We start from the raw sequence: 21310 nt of genomic DNA, 5'->3' as shown, positions 1-21310 counted from the left end.
TCAATTAGAGGTTAATGAAATTAAAATATAAGTCCCCCCCCCCCATCATCATTCGCAGACCTACTGAAGTATGTCCATTCACCCTGGGTGGGCCTGAGGAACACCTTCTTGTAGAGTTTGCTCTGCATATGCATGTAGGAAAGAAATAATAATCGGCATCACATAGATAGTGCTTTGAGGCAGCTAGGTGACTCAGTGGATAGTGTGCTGGGCAGGAAGACAGAGATAAATCTGGCCTCAGATACTTCCTAGCTGTGTGACCCTGGGTGAGTCACTTAACCTCTCTTTGCCTTAATCCACTAGAGAAGGAAATGACAAACCCCTCTAGAATCTTGGCCAAGAAAACCCTGTGGTTTGGGTTTTATAGGAGTATTCTCTTAAAACAATGACCAGTATGGAAGTATTTTTTACCTGATAATACTTGTATCACCCACATCAAATTGCTTACCATCTCCTAGAAGGGGGAGGGAAGACAGGGAGGGAGACAATTTGTACCTCAATTTCAGAAAAGGTATATTGAAAACTTACCACAGGGGGCAGCTGGTTGGCTCAGTGGACTGACAGCCAGGCCTAGAGATGGGAGGTCCTAGGTTCAAATCTGGCCTCAGACACTTCCCAGCTGTGTGACCCTGGGCAAGTCACTTAACCCCCATTGCCTAGCTCTTTCCACTCTTCTGCCTTGGAACCAGTACACAGTATTGATTCTAAGAAAGAAGGTTAGGGTTTTTTTTTTAAATTGTTATTACATGTAACTGGGAAAATAAATTATCTTTGAATAAAGGAAACCCCATGAACAGTATTGAAATGCCATGGTCCAGAGGGTCATGAAGAGTCAGATAATACTTTAAGGTTTATAGTCTTTTATATATTTGATTTAATCATCAAACAACCCTATGAGATTTTATCCCCAATTTGCAGATGAGGAAACTGAGACTAAGAAAGATTAAGTGATTTAAAGTACCCAAATGTCTGAGGCAAGAATAGAACCCAAGTCTCCTTGTCTCCAAGTCCAGTATACGTTCGACTCCACTACAGAGTCACCTACAGAGATTAATTTTTCAGGAAGAAAATTTTATTAGGTACATAATGTTTTTTCTCTCCATGAACTACAATTTCCAGAAGATTTAATAGGATAATAGAGTTATTTGCTAAATATTTCCCACATCCCCTTGCCAAGCTTCTTGTCCCCCCTGGAGAAATGTATATTCCAGGTTAGGAACCTCGGAACAAGAGGAGGAGAGAGAAGATGCAGCTAGAACGAATGAGGTTTGAGGTCAGGATTCCCTTCCGGTCTCTCCTCAGACTGTGAGCCTGATGGGAGAGGGCCATGGTGCTCCTGGCGGAATCGTAGGGGCTGCCCTAGCTGAAGCCCACCCCAGCCTCGATGCCCAAACTTCCCATGAAGGGTTTCCGTCCTACGGTCAGCGGGCTTCCCCGTGCTCTACCAAACACACACACAAACACAGAAACAGAGACACAGATACATAAACACGTATAGACGCACAGAAACATACCGACACAGAAACATACACAGATACAGACAGACACACACATAAAGAGACACACAGACAGACAGACAGACACATACAGAGACACAGACACAGAAACATACACAGAGACACACACAGAAACACAGAGGCAGACACAGACACAGACAGACAGACACAGAGACAGACAGACAGACACACACCCCTTTCCTGCTCTTAGGCATCTCCTCCTGACCTCACCACATCTCCTTCTACCCTGAAGCCAGCTGGGCTCCAGCCCCTTGTGTCCCTGGTCCTCATCCTTAGCCCTCTAGCCCCTGACTCCCCTGGGCCCAGAGTCCCCAGCCTCTGACTCCCAGAGAGCCACGAGTCCCCCAGCTGGGACTATCCCCCCCCCAATTACATGCTCGGTGTAAATGACACTTTAATTTCCTTTAAACGATTCAGTGATACGAGGACTCGGTGTCTCCCCCCCCCCCTTCCCCTTTTTTCCTAATTACAAGTCGCTACTGCTGCTGGATTTTCTTCCTGACGGGCCCAATTTCCAAACACTGAAAGGCGGTAATTAAAATTAATTAGCCAAAGAGCTAGCTGGCTATAGTGAGCCCCAGGACTCTGAGAGAAGGCCCAAACCTGGCTCCCCCAGGCCTGCCTCGTCTTCCCTGGCCCCTGGTCCCTCGTGGGCTAAGCCCTCCCAGTGAGAGGCCGGCGGCACTGTGGGCTGGGGGTTGGGAGGCCACCCTTCTGGTCCTAGTTTTGCCACGGACACTGGCTGCCTAGTGAGTGAGTCAGCCCCTCTTTGGCTCTCAGCAGCAATATGAATGGCTGCCTTTCTGGGCTGATGTGAGGATCTTATGAGATAATGAATGTGAAAGTGATTTGGAAGAACATCTAAATAAGACTGCACACATTGGAATTATTGTTAATAATGATGATAATACCTTTGCAATCCCTGAAATTTCTAAAACCTGATTTACAGAGCCCAAAGGAAGCTTTTGAATTCACGGCCCCATGTCACCACAATCCTGTTGGCAGAATGGGTTATTAGAGCCATTTGTCTGGTGAGGAAATTAAAACCTTGGGAAGTCAAGACTATAGATCCTGAGCTGGAAGGAATCTTAGAAATGACTGAGTCTAGCACTCCCATTTTATAGCTGGGGAAACTGAGGCTGGGGAAAGTTAAGTGACTTGCCCAAAGTCATTCTGGTAGGACAATTTCAGGATTTGAACTTCAGCCCTGTGACTTCAGCATTCCTCAGCAGTGGATTTGCATCCATACTATCAGTTGACCTGGGCTTGAAGTCACCAAACTACAGATGACAGTGGAAACTATTAGCATGGAATATTTAAAAAAAAATGGCAGAGCTGGAAGAGCCTTTAGGGAACATCTAGTCCAACTCTTACAGGAAAGAAAAGGGAGGCCTGGGGGCAGTGAAATAGCACTGGAGTCAAGAGGACCTGGGCTCAAATATGCCCTCAGATACTTCCTAGCTGTGTGACCCTGGGCAAGTCACTTAACCCCAATTGTCTAACCCTTGCTGCTCTTCTGTCTTAGAACTGATACTAAGACAGAAGATAAGGGTTAAAAAAAAACAAAAGTGAGTTCCAAAGAGGGTAAAAGGACTTGCTTGAAGCTCAGTGACTTATCCAGGGTCACACAGATAGCATGTGTCAGAGGCAGAATTCAAACCCAGATCATGGCATATCTAGGTCCACACCCCAGCTCTCTTGCCAATTCTCCTTTCTTTATACTATCTTCCATGGCCATATATTAAGGAAATTGTTGTTGTTATAAGCAATTTGTCATCTCAGTGAATGAATCTAAGCTAACTGGGTCCCGGGGACAGCTTCCTCATTGGCCCAGCCTCACTGACACCAAATTCTCTTTGCCAAGTTCCTAGACAGACAGAAGCAGGCTAGGCAGAAGCAGCTGTGGGCAGAGCCTGGTCATCCGATCCCCCTACAGAGCAGAGACTCTGAGATCACTTCTTCCCAACTCCACACTCCATTCCTGGTGGCTTAGTCTTAGGAAGGGACCCTCATTACTCAGAGCACCACTTGGGAGTTTTGGGTTCTGCCCTTTCCCCTCATTTCCAGCAGGGGTAAGAGGGGGGAGAGCTTCCCTTCTGGGGAACCCCCCCACCCCCCCCATCATCAGGAAGATAGAACACAGAATTTCAGAGCTGACTTTCAATCATGTTACAGCTATGGAAACTGAGGCACAGGACAGCCACACAGAAACCCAGTAGCTAAGCCAGAACTAGAGCTAGAATCCCCGCCTCCCGACTCCCGGCGCTCTTTCCATTAGAGCACGGTGCCTCCTTATGGGGTTGGAGCTGGGAGCAGCAAAGGTCCCCTGGCTCTAAGCCCAGCCCTTCTGGGTGGTCACTGTCGAGCAGGGGTATCACCAAGGCCATTCCTCTGCCTCTAGGCATGCCGACCCATGATGACCCCACATCCTGTTCCCAAGCCTACAGACCCCACTACCCCATGGGGGCAGGGAGGAGATGAGGTGGTGGCTGGGCGGAGATCTGTGGAGGGGAGAGGAAGAGCCTGGAGCTCTGAGGCTAGGGGGAAGATTTGGTTCTTTGTGAAGAAGAGGAAGGAGGAGCCTGTCTATGGCCATGGATGTAGGTCACAAGCATTTAGGTGTGTGTGTGTGTGTGTCCTGGGGAGAGCTAAGGAGGGGTGTGATGGAACGGGCTTCTGGTGGCAGAGATTTGTATAACTTCGGTGTGTGTGTGTGAAAGCGTGTGACGGTGTGAGGTTGTGTCCAGGGCATACGGGTGGCATCTATATTGGGTATGGACATGCGTATGGAATAAGGCAGCATGGATGTAGCCATAAGCAGGCAGTCAGGATTTCTGGTACTTACTACTAGTTAGCTGTAGGACCCTGGACAAGTCATTTCTACTCTCTCAATCTCACTTTTCCTTATGGGTTGGACTTAACAACCTCTTAGATTCCTTTCAACTCTAAATTTTTGATCCCGTAATTCCGCGTGCTCCAAATTTGTACAAAATTTGTGCCCACAACTGGTTTGCACTGTGGATGTAATGGACATCTTTGTGAGGGCTGCCCTTTGTCTGAGGGTACCTGGTGTCTGCAATAACAATAGTTATATCTAACATTTAATGCCTACTAAGTGCCAGGCACTGTACTAAACACTTTAAAATTATTGTCTCATTTGATCTTTACAACAACCCTGGGAAGGAGATGCTATTTTTTTTAAAGATAAAGAAACTGAGGCAAACAAGGGTTAAGTGACTTGCCCAGGATCACACAGCTAGTAATTATCTGAAGCTATATTTAAACTCTGGTCTTCCTGACTCTGAGCCTGGCGCTCTACCCTCTGTGCCACGTAGCTATTCCAGCAATTGGTGTTCATCATGTATGTCTGCACTTGTTGGTGCAGTATCCATTTTTTTCTTTTGTACGCCTACACTTGACTTTCATGATCCATGTGTCTTCATGAACACTGGGATGGTATATGTGCAGTGTGTGTTATATGTAAGTGATGGGCATATGCAGTGAGGAGGAAAGACCCCTCAAATCAGACAGCGCCCAACATCCCCTCCAGATGTGCCACCCAACACAGCTCGGTCTCCTCCCACTCTTACTAGCTTCCCCGACCCATTCCCAGAGTCTTCTGGAGGAGGAACAACTGGGAACTCAAGTCCACCTGTTTTTGGAGGAAGTTCCCTTCCCCTTTAGCTCTTATCCTTTTTGTCTTGGGAATTGTGGGTCTTTCTTTGGGCATAAGCTATGGTTATCTTTTTTTAAAACCCTCACCTTCTCTCCAAGAATCAGTAATGCGTATTGGTACCAAGGCAGAAAAGCAGTTAAGTGACTTGCCCAGGATCACATAACTAGGATATCTGAGGTCAAATTTGAACCCAGGACCTCCTGTCTGAAAGACCTGGCTCTGGTCACTTATTGATCATCTCTCCACTATGGCAGAAGTGAGAAACCACTGCAGTGGCTCAGGATGTTCCCAAGCTAGCTGGGGAGTCAACAGGGATATCTAAAACAGTGAGAGAAGGTTCAGGCCAAGATGGCCAGCCTGAAACCATAGGATGAGAAGAATATGGCATCATTTAGGACAAGACGTCCCCTAGTCAACCTTTATTTCCAGCCAGCCAGGCCTGGAGAGTTGGGAGGGGGGCACATCAATACTGTGAAGTCTTCTCTCTCTCCCCACTCCCCTCCCCCAAGGACTCTTTTTTTTAAATCTTACCTTCAATCTTAGAGTCGTTCTAAGGAAGAAGAGCATCAAGGGCTACATTTTGGGGATTAAAAGACTTGCCTGGGGTTGCACAGCTGGGAAGTGTGTGAGGCCAGATTCGAACCCAGGACCTCCATCTCCAGGCCTGGGTCTCTATCCACTGAGTCACTGAGTCACTGAGCTGCCCTATCCTGAAGACTCTTAATAAGTAGATGTGGGGATACTAGCTAAGGTTCTGCCTTACTCAAAGGAAGATCCTAGACAATAGGCTACTGGACTTTTAGAGTCCTGCCCTGGGAATCAGAAGACCGGGGCTACTGTCTCCTCTAATTAAGTTCATAGAAAATCAGAGTTGGGGGATCCTGTGAAATAAAATTCTTGCCCAAAGTTGTATAGCAAATGAGTGTCAGTTTAGATTCAAACCCAAGACTCCTGCCTTCGAGCCCAGAATTATTTCCACTCTACCAGCACCACGGCTAGCCTTGTCTAACAGGTTGTATGAGCTCGGACAAGCCCCTTCCCCTCTCTAGACCTCAGTTCTCTATCTGGAGAATGACGGAAATGGATTAAATCAGTGACTCAGCCTTGTTAAGTACAGATACCCCCTTTTGGACTAACTAATTCAGTGCTGAGGAAATCACGCTGGCTTTGAAGATAGAAGACAGCGATTAAAATCCCTGCACCAGTACTACTTGTGTGATCTTGGGCAAGGTGCTGAAGTTCTCTGGCCTCGGTTTCCTTACCTGCTGTTGGATTTTAAAAAGAATATTAAAACCCTGGTATTACCGTTGGGCCAGTAGTATGCATTGGTTGAATGAAATATACCCATGCACACACAAATTGACAGTGCTTGGAGGCACACTTGGATTTATGAACTCTTGCAGAAGGAAAGAGAAAAAAGAAGGAAGAGAGAAAGGAAGGAAATATTGAAAAAAGAGAGGAAGGAAGGAAGGAAGGAAGGAAGGAAGGAAGGAAGGAAGGAAGGAAGGAAGGAAGGAAGGAAGGAAGGAAGGAAGGAAGGAAGGAAAAGGGGAGGGTGGGAGGAAAGGAGGGTAGAATGGAAGGATAGAGGAAGGAAGGAATAAAGGGAAGGAGGGAGGGATAGAGGAAGGAAGGAATAAAGAGAGGGGGGAAGAGGGAAGAAAGGAAAGAGGGAAGGAAGGAAAGAAGGGGAGGGGGAATGAATGGGGGAAAAATAGAAGGAAAAGGAAGGAAGAAAGGGGAGGGAGAAGGGAAGGGAAGAAGGATTAAAGGAAGAGGGAAGAAGGAAGGGAGGGTGTAATGGAAGGAAGGAGTAAAGGGACAGAGGAAGCGAGGGAAAGAGGAAGGAAGGAATAGAGGGAGGGAGGGAGGAAGGAAGGAATAAAGGGAGGGAAGAAGAAAGGAAGGAAAGACTTAGTAAGTACCTAATATGCCAGATCCTGTGTTAAGAGCTTTACAAATATTGTCTGATTTTATCCTCACAATGGGACAACTAAGTGGCAGCATAGAGTGCTGGTCATGGAGTTGGGAAGACTAATCTCCCTCAGTTCAGATCGGGCCTCAAACACATACTGACTGCATAATCCTTAACTCTGCCTCAGTTTCTCATCTACAAAATAAGCTGGAGAAGGAAATGACAAACTATTCCAGTATCTTTGCCAAGAAAACCCCAATGATGTTATGAAGAGTCAGACATGACTGAAACATCTCAACTACAAAATCCTCATAAACACCCTGGGAGCAATGTTCTATTATTATACTCATTTTGCAGTTAAGAGAAACTGAAGCAGATGAGGTTAAGTGACTGGCCTGGGGTCATCTAGTTAATAAGTGCCTGAATCTGGATTTGAACTCAGGTCTTCCTGACTCCAGGCACATTGGTCTGTCTCCTCTGCCGCCTTGCTGTTCCTGGGCGTGTCTCTGTGGTCTCCCTGGGGGTCTGTGTGTGCCCCTAAACTACATAACTCCTGAGTTCCCAGCTCTGCCATCCTGTGCTCTCAGACCTCTTCAGATTGTGACGCTTTTTCTGAGGTTCTCCCAGCTCTGCCATTCTGTCTGTCTGTCTATCTGACTGGCCCTCTGATGCGTGTTTTCCCCCTTCGAGGGCCCTTTCGGCTTTCTCTCAGGCTGTGTCCTTTGTGCCCCGTCATAGCTGAAGAGTATCTCTTGCTACAGTGCTGCATTCATTGTGTATCTCTTCTTCTTGGGTTTCCTGTGTTACAGTTTCCCAGTGAAATGGAGCATTGTAGCTATCGGCTTGCTCTGGACACTGAACCTGAGCCTACTAGCTGAGTGGTTTCTGATTCCCTTTAGCTGTGGGATCTTGGGCAAGTCCCTTCCCCTTAATGGACCTCCATTGTCCCATCTGGAAAATGGGTTGGACCAAATTCAGTCCAATTGCAGCAGGTATTCATGACTCCATAACGAGAACTGGTGGAGATTCAAACACAAAATCAAAATCATTTTTGCCCTCAAAGTTCTACTGTGGCAGAGCAAAAACATGTCCAAAGAGAAGGAAATACAAAGGAAATACACAGTGGGGCGAGGAGGCCCCCGAAAACATGGAGAATCAGGAGCGTGGCAGGAGCACTCAAGCAGAGTTAAGGCTTCCAGGGGGCAGAGGGGGCAGCACCCCAAGTGGGAGGGGTGGTCTGTGCAAAGATTCAGGGGTGAACAGTAAGTAGGACAGTTTGGCTGGAATGTAGATGACTTCTTTTTTTTTTTCTGAGACCCTCACCTTCTCTCTTAGAATACTGTGTATTGGTTCCAAGGCAGAAGAGTGGTAAGGGCTAGGCGATGGGGCAAAGTGACTTGCCCAGAGTCACACAGCTGGGAAGTGTCTGAGGTCAGATTTGAACCCAGGACCTCCCATTTTCAATCCACTGAACCACCAAGCTGCAAATAGAGATGATTTTTTTTTAACCCTTGCCTTCTGCCTTAGAATAAATACTGTATTTTGGTTCTAAGGCAGAAGAGCAGTAAAGGGTAGGCAATGTGGGGTTACGTGACTTGCCCAGGGCCACACAGCTAGGAAGGGTCTGAGGTGATCAAGAGTTATTGCTCCTGGGAGGCTGATTGTACTTGGGAAAGGACCCAACAAGATAGGATTAGGGAAGAGTGGCAGACTGTCTAGGACCAGCTTGGACCCCTCACTCCCTTCGTCTGAGACCTTTGGGGGAAAGGCTGAGAGCCTTCAGTGAGTGATGGATGAGCTAGGTGGCCTCCTCAAGCACCCATAGTTAATTAGTGTCCCCAGGAAACACTGCGGCAGGTAATTGATATCTGGCACGAGTCCTGCCGGCTGATGTGGGCAGGCTCAGGGACGGATCGAGGCCCCGAGGAAGGCAGGCAGGCATGCCTCAGGGCTCCGAGGGCTAGCACAGAGAGGGCAGCTAAGCTGGGCCAGGCCTTTTCCCAGAACTGGCCTGGTCTTTCCCTCCTCAAGGCCCCCCTCCGCTGGCAAAGGGCCCTGTGCCCTCCGATAGACGTCTATACACATACACATACCCAAAGCCTGGATCTGGGATTACAGGACCAACTGCAGCTCCCTTACAGCATTTCTCTGGACCTCAGTTTCCTTATCTGTAAAGGAATCTGGTCATCTTAAGGTCCTTCCAGTTCTAGATCTCTGATATACATGTATACATGCATGCATACATTCATACATATGTGCGTTCATACATGCATTTATTAATACATACACATACATGTACACACGTGTGTGTTTATATGTGTAGACTCACCTTTCATGATCAAACACTCTATACCCACAGAGACACATACTGACTCTCCTTCCCTCCCTCTCTTCAACTCCCCCCACCCAGTGGTCTAGGCCCCACTGGCCACCAGGTGCCCAGACCCGTCTCCGGTCTGGCAGGTGGTGAGGCCTGGGTTTCCGGAGCCAAGCGGGCGCCGGGCAGCTGCAATCAGATGCCTCGGATCAGCCTCAGGTTTCAGCAAGGAAAGCAGATGGTCTGTGAGGGGGTAGGGGCCTCCCTGGACCTTGTGGGGGAGAGCATGGCGAGTCTCCTCCAGCCCATACCCAATGGGAAGGGCTCGTGATTACATGAGAGTTTGGTGGGGTTGGGGGTCAAGAGCTAGGACATCCCAGAGCCTTCCCTGACCATGTACAGGGAATGGACCTAGAGGAGCACCCACCCTCAACCCTCCTGTTTCTTAGTTAATCCATCTCTGAGCTCAAAACCAGTCAGAGGCGCCTCCTCTGGGACCCAGGTCTGGGGAAAGAGGACGCCACGGTGCTAGGACTGGTGATATATTCTACCTGATTAAATAGAGCAGCTCTGACCCTCTGAAGCACTCAGTAGAGCCCTCCATCATGCCCCACACTTCCCCCACCCTTTGTGTAAAAAGGTGACTCATAAGGGACACTGTTTAGACATCAGTGGCCTTGGAGTCAGCCTGAGTTTTAATCCCTGTTCTGATACTTGAGGGGAGAGAGAAGGAGACCAAGAAAGAGACACAGAGACAGAGAAAGAGAAAGAGACAGAGAAAGAAAAACAGACAGAGAGACAGAGAAACAGAGAAAGAGAAAGAGAGAGACGGAAACAGACACAGAAAGGCAGAGATAGACACAGAAAGCAGAGACAGACACTTTCCCTGCCTGACTTCAGATTTTTCATCTGTAAAGTGGGAATAATATCATTGCCACTACTGACACAGATCGGAAGGACATGCTCTATATACTTAAAGGAGAATTCTTGCAAAGGAGGAAGGAATGCTCTGGTTATTTGGGGCCAATGTGGATAAACAGTCAGTCCTTGATTCCTTGAAGTCATTGCCTTTGGGGTAGATCTGCCCTGCCTCCATTGCTACCATGATTACAAGTGGAGGTAGTGATCCCTGATGATGTCAGACCCTCCCTCCCATCCTTCCCTTTTCCCAGAGCTGGCAAGCAATTCAATCTGGATTATATCACGTAAGACATCTTTTCATATCAGTCATTTTTGTAAGAGAATATTCCTATAAAACCAAAACCCCAAAATAAAAACCCAAATAAACTAAAGTGGAAAATTGTGTGCTTTGATCTGCATTCAGATTCCAACAATTCTTTCTCTGGAGGTGTGTGGCTTTCTTTGTCCTAAGTCCCTCTGGATTGCCCTGGATCATTGTATTGCTGAGAGTAGCTAAGTCTTTCACAGTTGATCATTCCACAGTATTGCTGTTACTGTGTCCAGTGCTCTCCTGGTTCTGCTTATTTCACTCTGCATTAGTTCATGCAGGTCTTTGTAGCTCTTTCTGAAATCACCCTGTTCATCATTCTTTCCAGCACAATAATATTCCATCACTATCATATACCAAAAATTGTTCCAATTCTTTACCTCCACAAAAAAAGAGCTAGTATAAATACTTTTGTACAAGCCAGTCCTTTCCCCTTTTTTAAAATCTCATAGGGATGCAAATCTAGTCATGGCATTACCAGATCAAAGGGTATGCACAGTTTTAGAGCCCTTTGAGCATAGTTCCAAATTGCTCTCCAGAACGGTTGGATCAGTTTACAACTCCACCAGCTATGCATTAGTGTCCCTATTTTGCCACATCCCCTCCAGCATTTATCACTGTCATATTGACCAATCTGATAGATGTGAGGTGGTTACTCAGAATTGTTTTAATTTGCATTTCTCTAATCAAGAGGGATGTAGAACATTTTTCATACGATTATTGATGGCTTTGATTCCTTCATTTGAAAACTGCTTGTTTATGTCTTTAACCATTTGTCAGTTGGGGAATGGATTGTATTCTTACACATTTGTTCTCTAGATACTCGAGACCTTTATCAGAGACATTTGTTATTTTAAAAATTTCCCAGTTTGTTGTTTCCCTTCCAATATTGGTTACATTAGTTTTGCTTATACAAAACCTTTTTTAAATTTAATATAGTCAAAATTATCCATTTTACATCTATCTCTAGTTTGGTCATAAATCCTTGCCCTTCTTCAGAGATCTGCCAGCTAAACTATTCTATGTTCCACAAATTTCACCCTTTATGTCCAAATCATATACTCATTTTGGTATAGGATATGATATTGGCCTATACCTAGTTTCTGCCATACTGTTCTCTAGTTTTAGGAACTTGTATTTGGAGAGCTCTATGGAGGATGGATTGGAGAAGGGAGAGATGGAAAACAGGGAAACCAATTAGAAGACTATAACAGGTGCCAACTAGATGGCTCAATGAATGGAGAGCCAGGCCTACAGATGGGAGGTCCTGGGTTCAAATGTGGCCTCAGCCACTTCCTAGCTGGGTGACCCTGGACAAGTCATTGCCTTCCCACTGCTTCGCCCTTACCCCTCTTCTGCCTTGCAACCAAAACACAGTATTGATTCCAAGCCAGAAGGTGAGGGTTTTATTTAAAAGAAAACTGTTACAGTAGTCCAGATGATGAGAGATGGAACTAGTTTGATGGTGGTGTGAGTGGAGGGAAGGGGACAGATATGATGAGTGTGAGGAGGCTGGTAGAATCAGTAGATTCGTGTAAGGCTAGAGAGAGGAGGACAGAAGAGTTAGAGGTTTTGAGTCTTTGCAGAGATGGGGAAGTTGTCAGGAGTGGCGTGTTCATAGGGCGAGTTCAGGTTTGGGGCGCTGAAGTGCCCTTGGGACAGACATTCAAGTAGAGATGTCCAGCAGGAATCTGGGGATTCAGACTTGGAGCTGGGGCGAAACTGGGGCGAGAGATAGGAGCCCTCTTCCTAGAGGCAAGCATGGGATTCAGGGAAGGACACAAGATCACCAACTGAGAAAAATGTAGAGAGAAAAATAAGGCCAAAGGCCAGAGCCCAGGGGGACACCCACACTTAGAGGGTGGCAGGAAGGCAGTTACCTAACAGAGGAGGCGGAAGAGTGGCCAGACTGATAGCAAGACCTGTGTGTTGTAAAAGACCAAGGAGGAAGGTATGTCCTCGGAGATGAAGAGGGCCAGTGGTATAGCATGCTACAGATGGGGGCAGCTGGGTGGCTCAGCCAGGAGGTCCTGGGTTCAAATTTGGCCTCAATCACTTCCTAGCTGTGTGACCCTGGACAAGTCACTTAACCCCCACTGCCTGGCCCTTACCACTCTTCTGTCTTGGAACTATTACACAGTATTGATTCCGAGATGGAAGGTAAGGGTTGTTGGGTGTTTTTTTTTTTTTAATAAAACATGCTACAAGAGCTAAAAAAAGAGTATGGATTGAGAAGAGTATAGGATTAATCCTAATAACAGCTAGATTTGCAGAGTGCTTTACATAAGCCGTCTCATTTGACCTCCACAAGTACCCAGGGAGGTAGGTACTATTATTATTATCCCCATTATTGTTGTTGTTGTTTTCAGTTATGTCCAACTCCTTGTGACCCCATTTGGGGTTTTCTTGACAGAGACTCTAGTTTGCCATTTCCTTCTTCAGCTCATTTGACAGATAAGGAAACTGAGGTAAACAGAGTTAAGTGACTTGCCCAGGGCCACACAGCTACTGTGTCTGAGGCCAGATTTGAACTCAGGAAGATGAGTGTTTCTGACTCCAGACCTGCTCCTCTATCCACTGTGCCACCTTCCTGCCCATTTTACAGATGGGAAATTCAAGGCTGAAAGAGATTACCCAGGGTCATCCAACCAGCACGTGTCTGAACTTGTCTTCCTGCCTCCAACTCTAGCATCCTATCCACTGCACCGCCTAGCTGTTTCCTAATTAAAAGGCTTTGGGGACCTTCGGAAAAAATAGCTTCCTGACAGTGTTAGAAGGGAAGCCAGATGACGAGGGGCTGGTGGAGTAAATGAAGGAGAAGCAAGTGCGGACTCTTCCTAGAGTAATCGGAGTTCGAGTGAGAAGGGACTCCAGGCATCATCTCACCCCATTGAAAGAGAAAACTGAGGCCCCAGGAAGGGAAGTGACTTGCCCAAAGTCACCCGGATGGGAAGTGGTTGAGGTAGTGTGTGAGCCTGGTTTGTCTTGCCTCCAATCTAGGGAGTTTTGCAGTGAATAAGGAGGCTATTTAGAGGATGGGAGCTTCGGTAGAGGGCAGGGAGGGTGAAGAGAAGGGTTTTTAAGGACAGGGGACCGGAGCATGTTTGGAGGCAGCAGCGGAGGAACCAGTAGGGAAGAATGGCTTGAAGATCTGGAAGGGAAGGGCTCGTTGCTCTTGGTATCTAGCTCGAACAGCATTCGGTGACAGGTCACAACACCGAGCCAGGAGAGACATTAAAGATGACCCTGTCATTTTACTGATAGGGAAACCGAGGCCCAGGACGGGGACTGACTTGCTCAAGGGCACCACACACCGGGGCGGAGACGGGAGGCAAAGCCAGGTTCTTGGGCTCCCTGCCGAACCGAGGCTCGCCCTCACTGAGCCCGCACTGAACTCTGCCCCCTTCTTGTCTCCCCTCCCCTTCCTCCTGCTTTCGCCCAGAGCTTCTTGGAAGTATTTCATAACCAACTCCTGTAGAGCTTGTCTGACCCACCATCGTTCCCCCAAGGAGGAAATGAAGCGATCTCGAAGCAAATTCAGGCCATCGACACGCACGGGACATGACCTAGAGTGAAGTCAGGAGACCGTCAGGCATTCCCTGCTCACTGATGTCCAGCTCTGGGTAAAGCAGACTCTGCGTGTGTGTGTGTGTGTGTGTGTGTGTGTGTGTGCGCGCGCGCGCGCTGGCTGAGCGTGTCTTGTGTGTGTCTCAATTATATGTCTCATGTTTACTTGTGTTTGTTTCAGGTGAACATATCTTGTGTGCATGTTGTTTGCATGTATCTCCCATGTGTCACTTACATGTATATCATTATTGTGTTGTGTGTGCACTGGGTGGCTGTCTTGTGTATGTATCCCATGTGTGTCTTGTGGTGTCATGTGTGTTTGTGTTGGGGGTGTCTTGTGGGCGTCTTATTCATCTCTATTTCCTGTATGTGTGTCTAAAGTGTGTGTTTGTGTGTGTTGGATAAGGGTGCTTTGTATATGTCTCATGCATGTGTCTCTTGTGTGTATATTATTTACATGTGTCTTGTGTATATTTATGTTTGTATTGGGTGTATCTCCTGTGTGTGCATCATGTATGTATTGTGTGTATTTGTGTTGGGAGAATGTGCCTTGTGTGTCTCCCATATATGTCTCATGTATGTGTACCATGTCTGTGTCATGAATTTGTGTTTGTATTAGGTGTACATCCTATGTATATGTTTATCTCCTATGTGTGCGTCATGTATGTGTGTTGGGTGACTATGCCTTATTATGTGTGTATCTCCCATATATGTCATGTGTGTATCATGTATTGCACATGTTTGTACTGGATGTGTATCATATGTGCATTGTGTCTCTTATGTGTGCGTCATGTATGTGTGTTGTGTGTATATGTTTGTGTTTTGCTGAGTGAGTGTGCCTCATGTATGTCTCTTGTGTGTATATATACACATATGTGATATATATCATGTATGTGTGTCATATTTGTGTTTGTGCTGGGTATGTCTCCTGTGTATATGCGTGCGTCATGTATATGTCATGTGTGTTTATATTTGCAGTGGATGAATGTGTCTCATTTATGTGTGCATTCCCCGTGTATGTCTCATGTGGGCATCATGTATGTGTGGTGTGTGTGTTTGTGCTGGTGTATCTCCTGTGCATATGTGTGTATCTCCTGTGTGTATCATGTATATGTGTTGTGTGTTTTGTGTTGGGTGTGTCTTGTGCATGTGTGTCTCCCGTGTATGTCTCCTATGTGTGCATCATGTCTGTGTCTCGGGTATTTGTGTTGGGTGAGTATGTCTCGTGCAGGTGTGTATCTCCCATGTATGGTTCTTGTGTGTGCATCATTCATGTGCATCTCATGTGCGTGTTTCTGTATTCGTGATGGGTGAGCGTGTTTTGTGACTCGTGTGTGTACCTCTGGGGTGCGTTTGTGGCTGGAGGACTTCAGGACCCTTCTGACAGACAGCCGTGTTAATGTCACACCCCCCCGCCCTCCATTCAGCTCACAGGAGGCAGGGGCAAGTTCACGGCAGAGGGCACAATGGCCACAATATTCCATTCACCGCCGTCACAGCCGCCGTCTCCCCCCTTTCCCATCTCGCTCTCCTTGTAAGATGGCTCACAATATTGTAACAGCTGTACTTTGGTTTACTTTGGATTCCATTAACCTGTCAGCCTGGAGTGTTCCTTCAGCCTGTTTTTGACTAAGCACCTGGTTAGAGGAGTGGAAAGGTAGAGACGACCCGGATCTGACCTGTGGGGTTCTCCCAGTCTGGGATGAGACAAGACTTACAGGGAGGGACAATTCAGGGCATGCACATGCACACACACACACATATACATACATACACGCACACACACGCTGAACTATGGATCTCAAAATAGAGATAGTTCACTGAGGGCTAAAGCAGGCTTAGGGTGACTACTAGGTAGGACTTAGAGCACTGGGCCTGGAGTCAGGAGCCTCTGGGTTAAAATCCAGCCTTAGACACTTCCTAGCTGTGTGACCCTGGGCAAGTCACTTAACGCCCTTTGCCTAGTCCCGTGTTGGTGAACCTATGGCACGCCTGTCGAAGGGAGTTGCCCTCCTCTCCCTCCACAGGTGCCTGAGGACCTTCTTCACTTCACCTGCCCCTCTGCCCAGCAGCCCAATGGGAGCACTTCCTCCCTCCCCTGTGTGGGGTTAGGTGGGGGCTCACATGCATGTCAGGGTTGCAGTTTGGGCACTTGGTCTCTAAAAGGTTCACCATCCATGGTGAACCAGCCCAGCCCTTGCTGCTCTTCTTTCCTAGAATTGATCCTAAGACAGAAAGTAAGAGCATCAATAAATCAATGAAAATAAAGTAGACCGAGAAGGCTTCCTGGATGAAAGCTGGCTGAAGCAGAATCTTGAAGGATGGAGAGGACTTGGAAAGGGCTGAGGGAGAATGAACCTGCCACACTGGGCCAGGGAGACAGCGAGGAGTCCCTGGCTGGCTGGGAGGGCGTGATGTCAGGGAAGAAGAGCACGGGTAGGGAGCTTTGGACAAATTCTGGAGGTGTTGGAATGACTCCTTGGATAATAGGAGTCACTGCAAGTCTGTAAGCAAACATGGAAGTGGGCAGTAAGGGAAGGGGGGGGGGGGATGTTGAATCCAGGAAGCTGGGGAAATGGAGAGCAGGACCCGTGTTTCACTCAAGAGCTGGAACAGCCAGCCAGGCTGCATCACAAATCTTGGTGAAGGGGCAGGAAAAGGAAACCATCACAAGCTAGTGGAACAGCCACCTCCTGCTTACTCTATCCTGAAGCCCTTCCTGTTTTCTACCAGTCACCCCCTGAGGCCTGAATGGCTTCTCTTCCCTGGCCTCCATCTGCTGGGGGGGGGGGCGGGGGGTAAGCCCATTGCTTTAAAGCTCATCCAAGACCCAAGCCCAGACTGGGAGCTCCTTAAGGGCACCTCCCAGAACTGTTAGCTCTCCCTCTCTTTTTTTCTAAAACCCTTACCTTCTGTCTTAGAATTGGTACCGAGTATCAGTTCTGAGGTAGAAGAGCGGGAAGGGCCAGGCAATGGGCTCAAGTGACTTACCCAGGGTCACACAATCTGTCTGTGGCCAGATATGAATGCAGGACCTTCCCCCATCAGTCCTGTCTTTCCTCTGCACCCGGGGATCTCCTCCAAAGCAGGCTCCAGTTCATCTTCATTTCCCACCTTCTAATCAGGTGCTTAGCAAAGACCCACTGATGGGTAATCCAAGGCTGATAGTTTAATGGATTCCAAAGAGCAATGAGTGCTGGACTGCAAACCATCCTGTCAATGTGGGAGACAGGAAGAAGGGAGAGACATTGGCTGTGACTCTAGTGAATGGCAATATTGTAGCCATGGTGCCTCAGAGACCTCCATAAAACAGTAACCCTGATGTCTGTCATGAAGCCCCTAAAAACGTCCTCCCGCCCACACTGAAACAGGGAGAAAACAGGGAAACAAGGGGCTGCCCGGGATCACCTAACCAATCAGTGGGGCCGAGAACAAAGATCTCTGGACTTCCAGCCTAGGGCCTTCTTCATTCTGCCACCGAGCTAGAAAAACTGGTGGCATGGAAAGAGCCCTGGAAGTGGCATTAAAAGCTTTTCTTTTGACTGCTTGCTTGGCTTCCCCGGAGTAGTGGGGCCTCTTTGAGCTCAGTTCCTCTCTTTTTCAATATGGTAATAATATTTGCACCACCCATCTCACAGACTTTGCAAACTGCAAAGTATTGGAGAAATATTAGCTACTGAGAACCACTTCCTTTTCCAAAAAATCGAAGAGACTACAAGTGTCTATGCCCCCTCTGGCCTCAGTTTCCCTAACTGTAAAATGAGTAGGTTAGCCTGGTTGGCCTTCCGTGTTCAAGGGTCCCTTCCCTTTGTAAGGTCCCTGCCTCTTTTGTGATTTTGAGGTTTGTTGATAAAAGCTAGACTCTTTATTTAGTCTAGTTTACATATGGCAAAAATGCATGGTGTAAGAGCTAAAGGCAGGAAGATCTTTTAAAAAAAAACCTTCACACAACTAACTGCAGGGCAATTGGGGTGAGGACATAGGGAGGAGACATTTGCCATTTATTGGTGCCCTCTGGGGCAGGCACTAGTCTGCGCCTGGGTCCTCCTCCCATGTCTCCCTCAGCTCCATCTCCATGCCACCTGGGAAGTCTAGGCTGCCCCAGGGCTTGGTGGGGTGGAATCTGCCCTGGAGGTGACCGGTGCAAGAGAGGGAAAGATGCTGACAGATGGAGCTGGGAGGTTATCTGTCAGAGGAGGAAGGAGAGCCAGGGGGGCTGCTGCTGCCCAAGAACTGGCCACATCTGGTATGGGGCAGTGCTGTCTCCAGCTCATTTTTTGCCCGAGGCCAGAATATAAAATGGTGGCCCCTCTCACCTCATGGTGGGGCACGCTTGGGATGTTGGGTAAATGAATATTTTATAGATTGGGGCACCCCTCAGCTTTGCCTGCCTGCGGCGAGTGCCTCAACTGAATCACCCTGGTTGGGGCTCCACATCCGCAGGCAGGCCCCTGTCTGATCCCTGTCCCTGGGGCTACCCTCCTGGCTGGAGGCATCGTGGTGCCCTGGGACTCTGGGAAAGGTGGGTGGCTCTCTGGCGGCCCCTAGTGGTGGCTAGAGGAACTTCAGCTCCATGTCCTCACGCCATCCCCTCATCCCTGCAGGTGCCCCCTTCCTGGCCACAGAACCATGCCAGCGCCCAGCCTGCCACCTTTCCCGGTGCTCAGGACCCGGCCCCACCTTCTGCTCCAGATCCTAACCTTGATGCTGGGAACTGTCCAGGGCCTCTTCCCAGAAGAGCCTCAACCCCTCGCAGTGGCCCCCCGGGATTGTAAGTTGGGGGGCTTTGAAGCAAGTAAGCTTTGGGGGAGGGGGCTTAGAGAATCCATGGAGGATGGGGACCCCTGCAGCATTCCCTCCCCGTGGGCCTGGAACCTCATTCCCTGCAGTGGGCAGCTCACTTCCCTTCCCTCCGCGGCCCACAGACTTAAAGCAGTACCCAGTGTTCACAGGCAGTGGGCCAAGCCGCTTCCCCCCAGCCTCCAGTACCGAAGGGCTCAACATTCAGCGCATGCTTCGGGTCAACAGGACCCTGTTCATCGGAGACAGGTACGGGCAGGTGGGCATGTTTGAGTGCGGTAGCCAGGGAGAAAGGGTGGGCACGGTATCCTCTGGGCCATCCCCATGCAGGCTGGGTGTTGCCATATCCATGTAACGTGGTTGGGCCACTTCATTGGGGTATTTGGGGGATCCGTGGTGGCATGTTAACATTTTCTGTTCCTCTGTCAGACTGTGCTAGTGTGTTGGTATGTGGTGTGCCCATCTGTGGCGGGGTGGTAGGGAAGGGCTGCCCACTTTCCCTGAGCCCCGGTCCCCCTCACAGGGATAACCTGTACCGAGTAGAGCTGGAGCCACCCACGGCCAGTGAACTGCGCTACCATCGGGTGAGTGGGGGGCTGGGGAGGACCCTGCCTGGTTGGGCTGAGGGAGGCAGGGAGGGAGACAGCCCAGAGCCACCCCTTTGTCCATCCCAGCCCTGGGGATTGGCTCTTTCCCCCCACACTCTGTAGAGCCACCTCTGGAAGGTGAAAAGATCATTGGACCAGAGATTTTGGAGATTTTGAGGTCATCCAGCCCACCCTCCTCCTCTACTACCTTCTCACCTCTCTTGCATACAGATAAGGAAACTGAGCCCCAGGGAAGTCTTGCCCAAGGTCACCAGAGAATAATTAGCTGAATCAGAATTTGAACCCAGGTTCCTTCTTATTCTAAATCACGTATTTTGCACCACACCATGCTACATCCCTGAGCACTTGAGTGCTCAATTTAAAGTAAGAGGAGACCTAGTATCAAATCCTGGCTCTGATCTTTAGCAGTTGTTTGACCCTGGACAAATCACTTCACTTTCCTAAGCCTCAGTTTCCTCATCTCTAAAAGGGGGATTATAGCATAGTACATTTAGACTGGTTGGCCTTCTGTAAATCTGAAAGAATTATAGAAGTAAAAACTTGTTATTGCTATTATTCTCAGCTATAGAGATGGTTTCCCTCCCCTGCTCAGCACCAGCTTCTCTTCTGTTCTTTCCCGCCCTTCTCCTCTGTCCTTTTCTTTCCTCCTCCTCCTCTTCCTCCTCCTTTTTCTTCTTCTTGTCTCTGTCTCTCTGTCACACACACACACATCCCTGAAAACCACCCAACCCCACCCATTCCAGCTATGGGCACGAGTTCCTTCCCCTCGGCTTATGGCACTAACTCTGTTTCTGCAGAAGCTGACCTGGCAATCAAATCCAAATGACATTAATATCTGTCGAATGAAAGGGAAGCAGGAGGTGAGTGGGAGCTCATTTTCCCCCCATTCCAGATCCAGCCAGGGAAGCTCATCTTCACACTCGTGCCCCTTCCCCCTAGGACTGACCAGGCAAGTGGCCCTAAGCCTTCCTCCCATTCCCCATGATGCTTTTCTTCTTCCTCAGGGCGAGTGCCGTAATTTTGTGAAGGTGCTACTGGTCCGAGACGATAACACCCTCTTCGTGTGTGGGTCCAATGCTTTCAACCCCATCTGTGCTAACTATAGTGTGAGTCTTGGCCCGACTGGGTGCTGCTTGGCTGTGCCAATTCTAGCCATACTTGCCCCTACCCCAACCCTTGCCTCCTTCTTGCCGTGCCATTAGGTGAGGGGAGGCCACAATTTCCTTATCCAACCTTAGATTAAGACATTAGTTGTAACACTGTCCCAGTCCCAGCCCTGCTTGCCCATGTTCCTGCCCTTGACTCCATCCTCATCTTCATCCAATTCCTGTTTTCCCAGTTGAGGCCTGTGGGCTCTGGCTCCGGATCCAGAACAGGTTATGCCCACTCTTGAGATTTACTCGTTGAATCTCAAAGACATTTATAGATGTCTCCCCTCTCTGGAAAGGGACAGATCTTGTCAGGCTGGGGCAGGAGAGACAAGGCTCTGGGATCACTTGCCCCCTTTTCACCCCACTCCTGGCCCTTGCAGATGGATACCCTAGAGCCTCTGGGAGACAACATCAGTGGCATGGCCCGGTGCCCCTATGACCCTAAGCATGCCAATGTCGCCCTCTTCTCCGGTGAGTGTCCCTGGCTTGTGACTCTGGTGAGTGTCAGGCTCAACCATGGGCCAGAGTTGA

The 21310-nt window shown here is 48.5% G+C and overlaps 1 protein-coding gene across 4 annotated transcripts in view; it reads left to right on the top strand.

The window, feature by feature from the left end:
* SEMA6B (semaphorin 6B) overlaps window positions 1–21310 on the top strand; it is a 48984-nt gene that overhangs the window by 16515 nt on the left and 11159 nt on the right. For 3 of the 4 annotated variants that reach the window (XM_056822445.1, XM_056822446.1, XM_056822447.1), the window contains 7 exons: window positions 14096–14276; window positions 18825–18991; window positions 19146–19269; window positions 19544–19604; window positions 20426–20488; window positions 20633–20734; window positions 21160–21250. In XM_056822445.1, coding sequence (XP_056678423.1) covers window positions 14263–14276; window positions 18825–18991; window positions 19146–19269; window positions 19544–19604; window positions 20426–20488; window positions 20633–20734; window positions 21160–21250 — 622 coding nt within the window. In that variant the 5' untranslated portion in view covers window positions 14096–14262. The remainder of the gene's footprint in view (window positions 1–14095; window positions 14277–18824; window positions 18992–19145; window positions 19270–19543; window positions 19605–20425; window positions 20489–20632; window positions 20735–21159; window positions 21251–21310) is intronic. The other variant, XM_056822448.1, reaches the window with a different exon arrangement.

Source organism: Monodelphis domestica, chromosome 3 (assembly GCF_027887165.1).
Source record: "Monodelphis domestica isolate mMonDom1 chromosome 3, mMonDom1.pri, whole genome shotgun sequence".
In the NCBI taxonomy this organism is placed as follows: Eukaryota; Metazoa; Chordata; class Mammalia; order Didelphimorphia; family Didelphidae; genus Monodelphis; species Monodelphis domestica.
The sequence above is the reverse complement of the archived record's forward strand: the minus strand, read 5'-3'. Positions and strand labels throughout refer to the sequence as shown.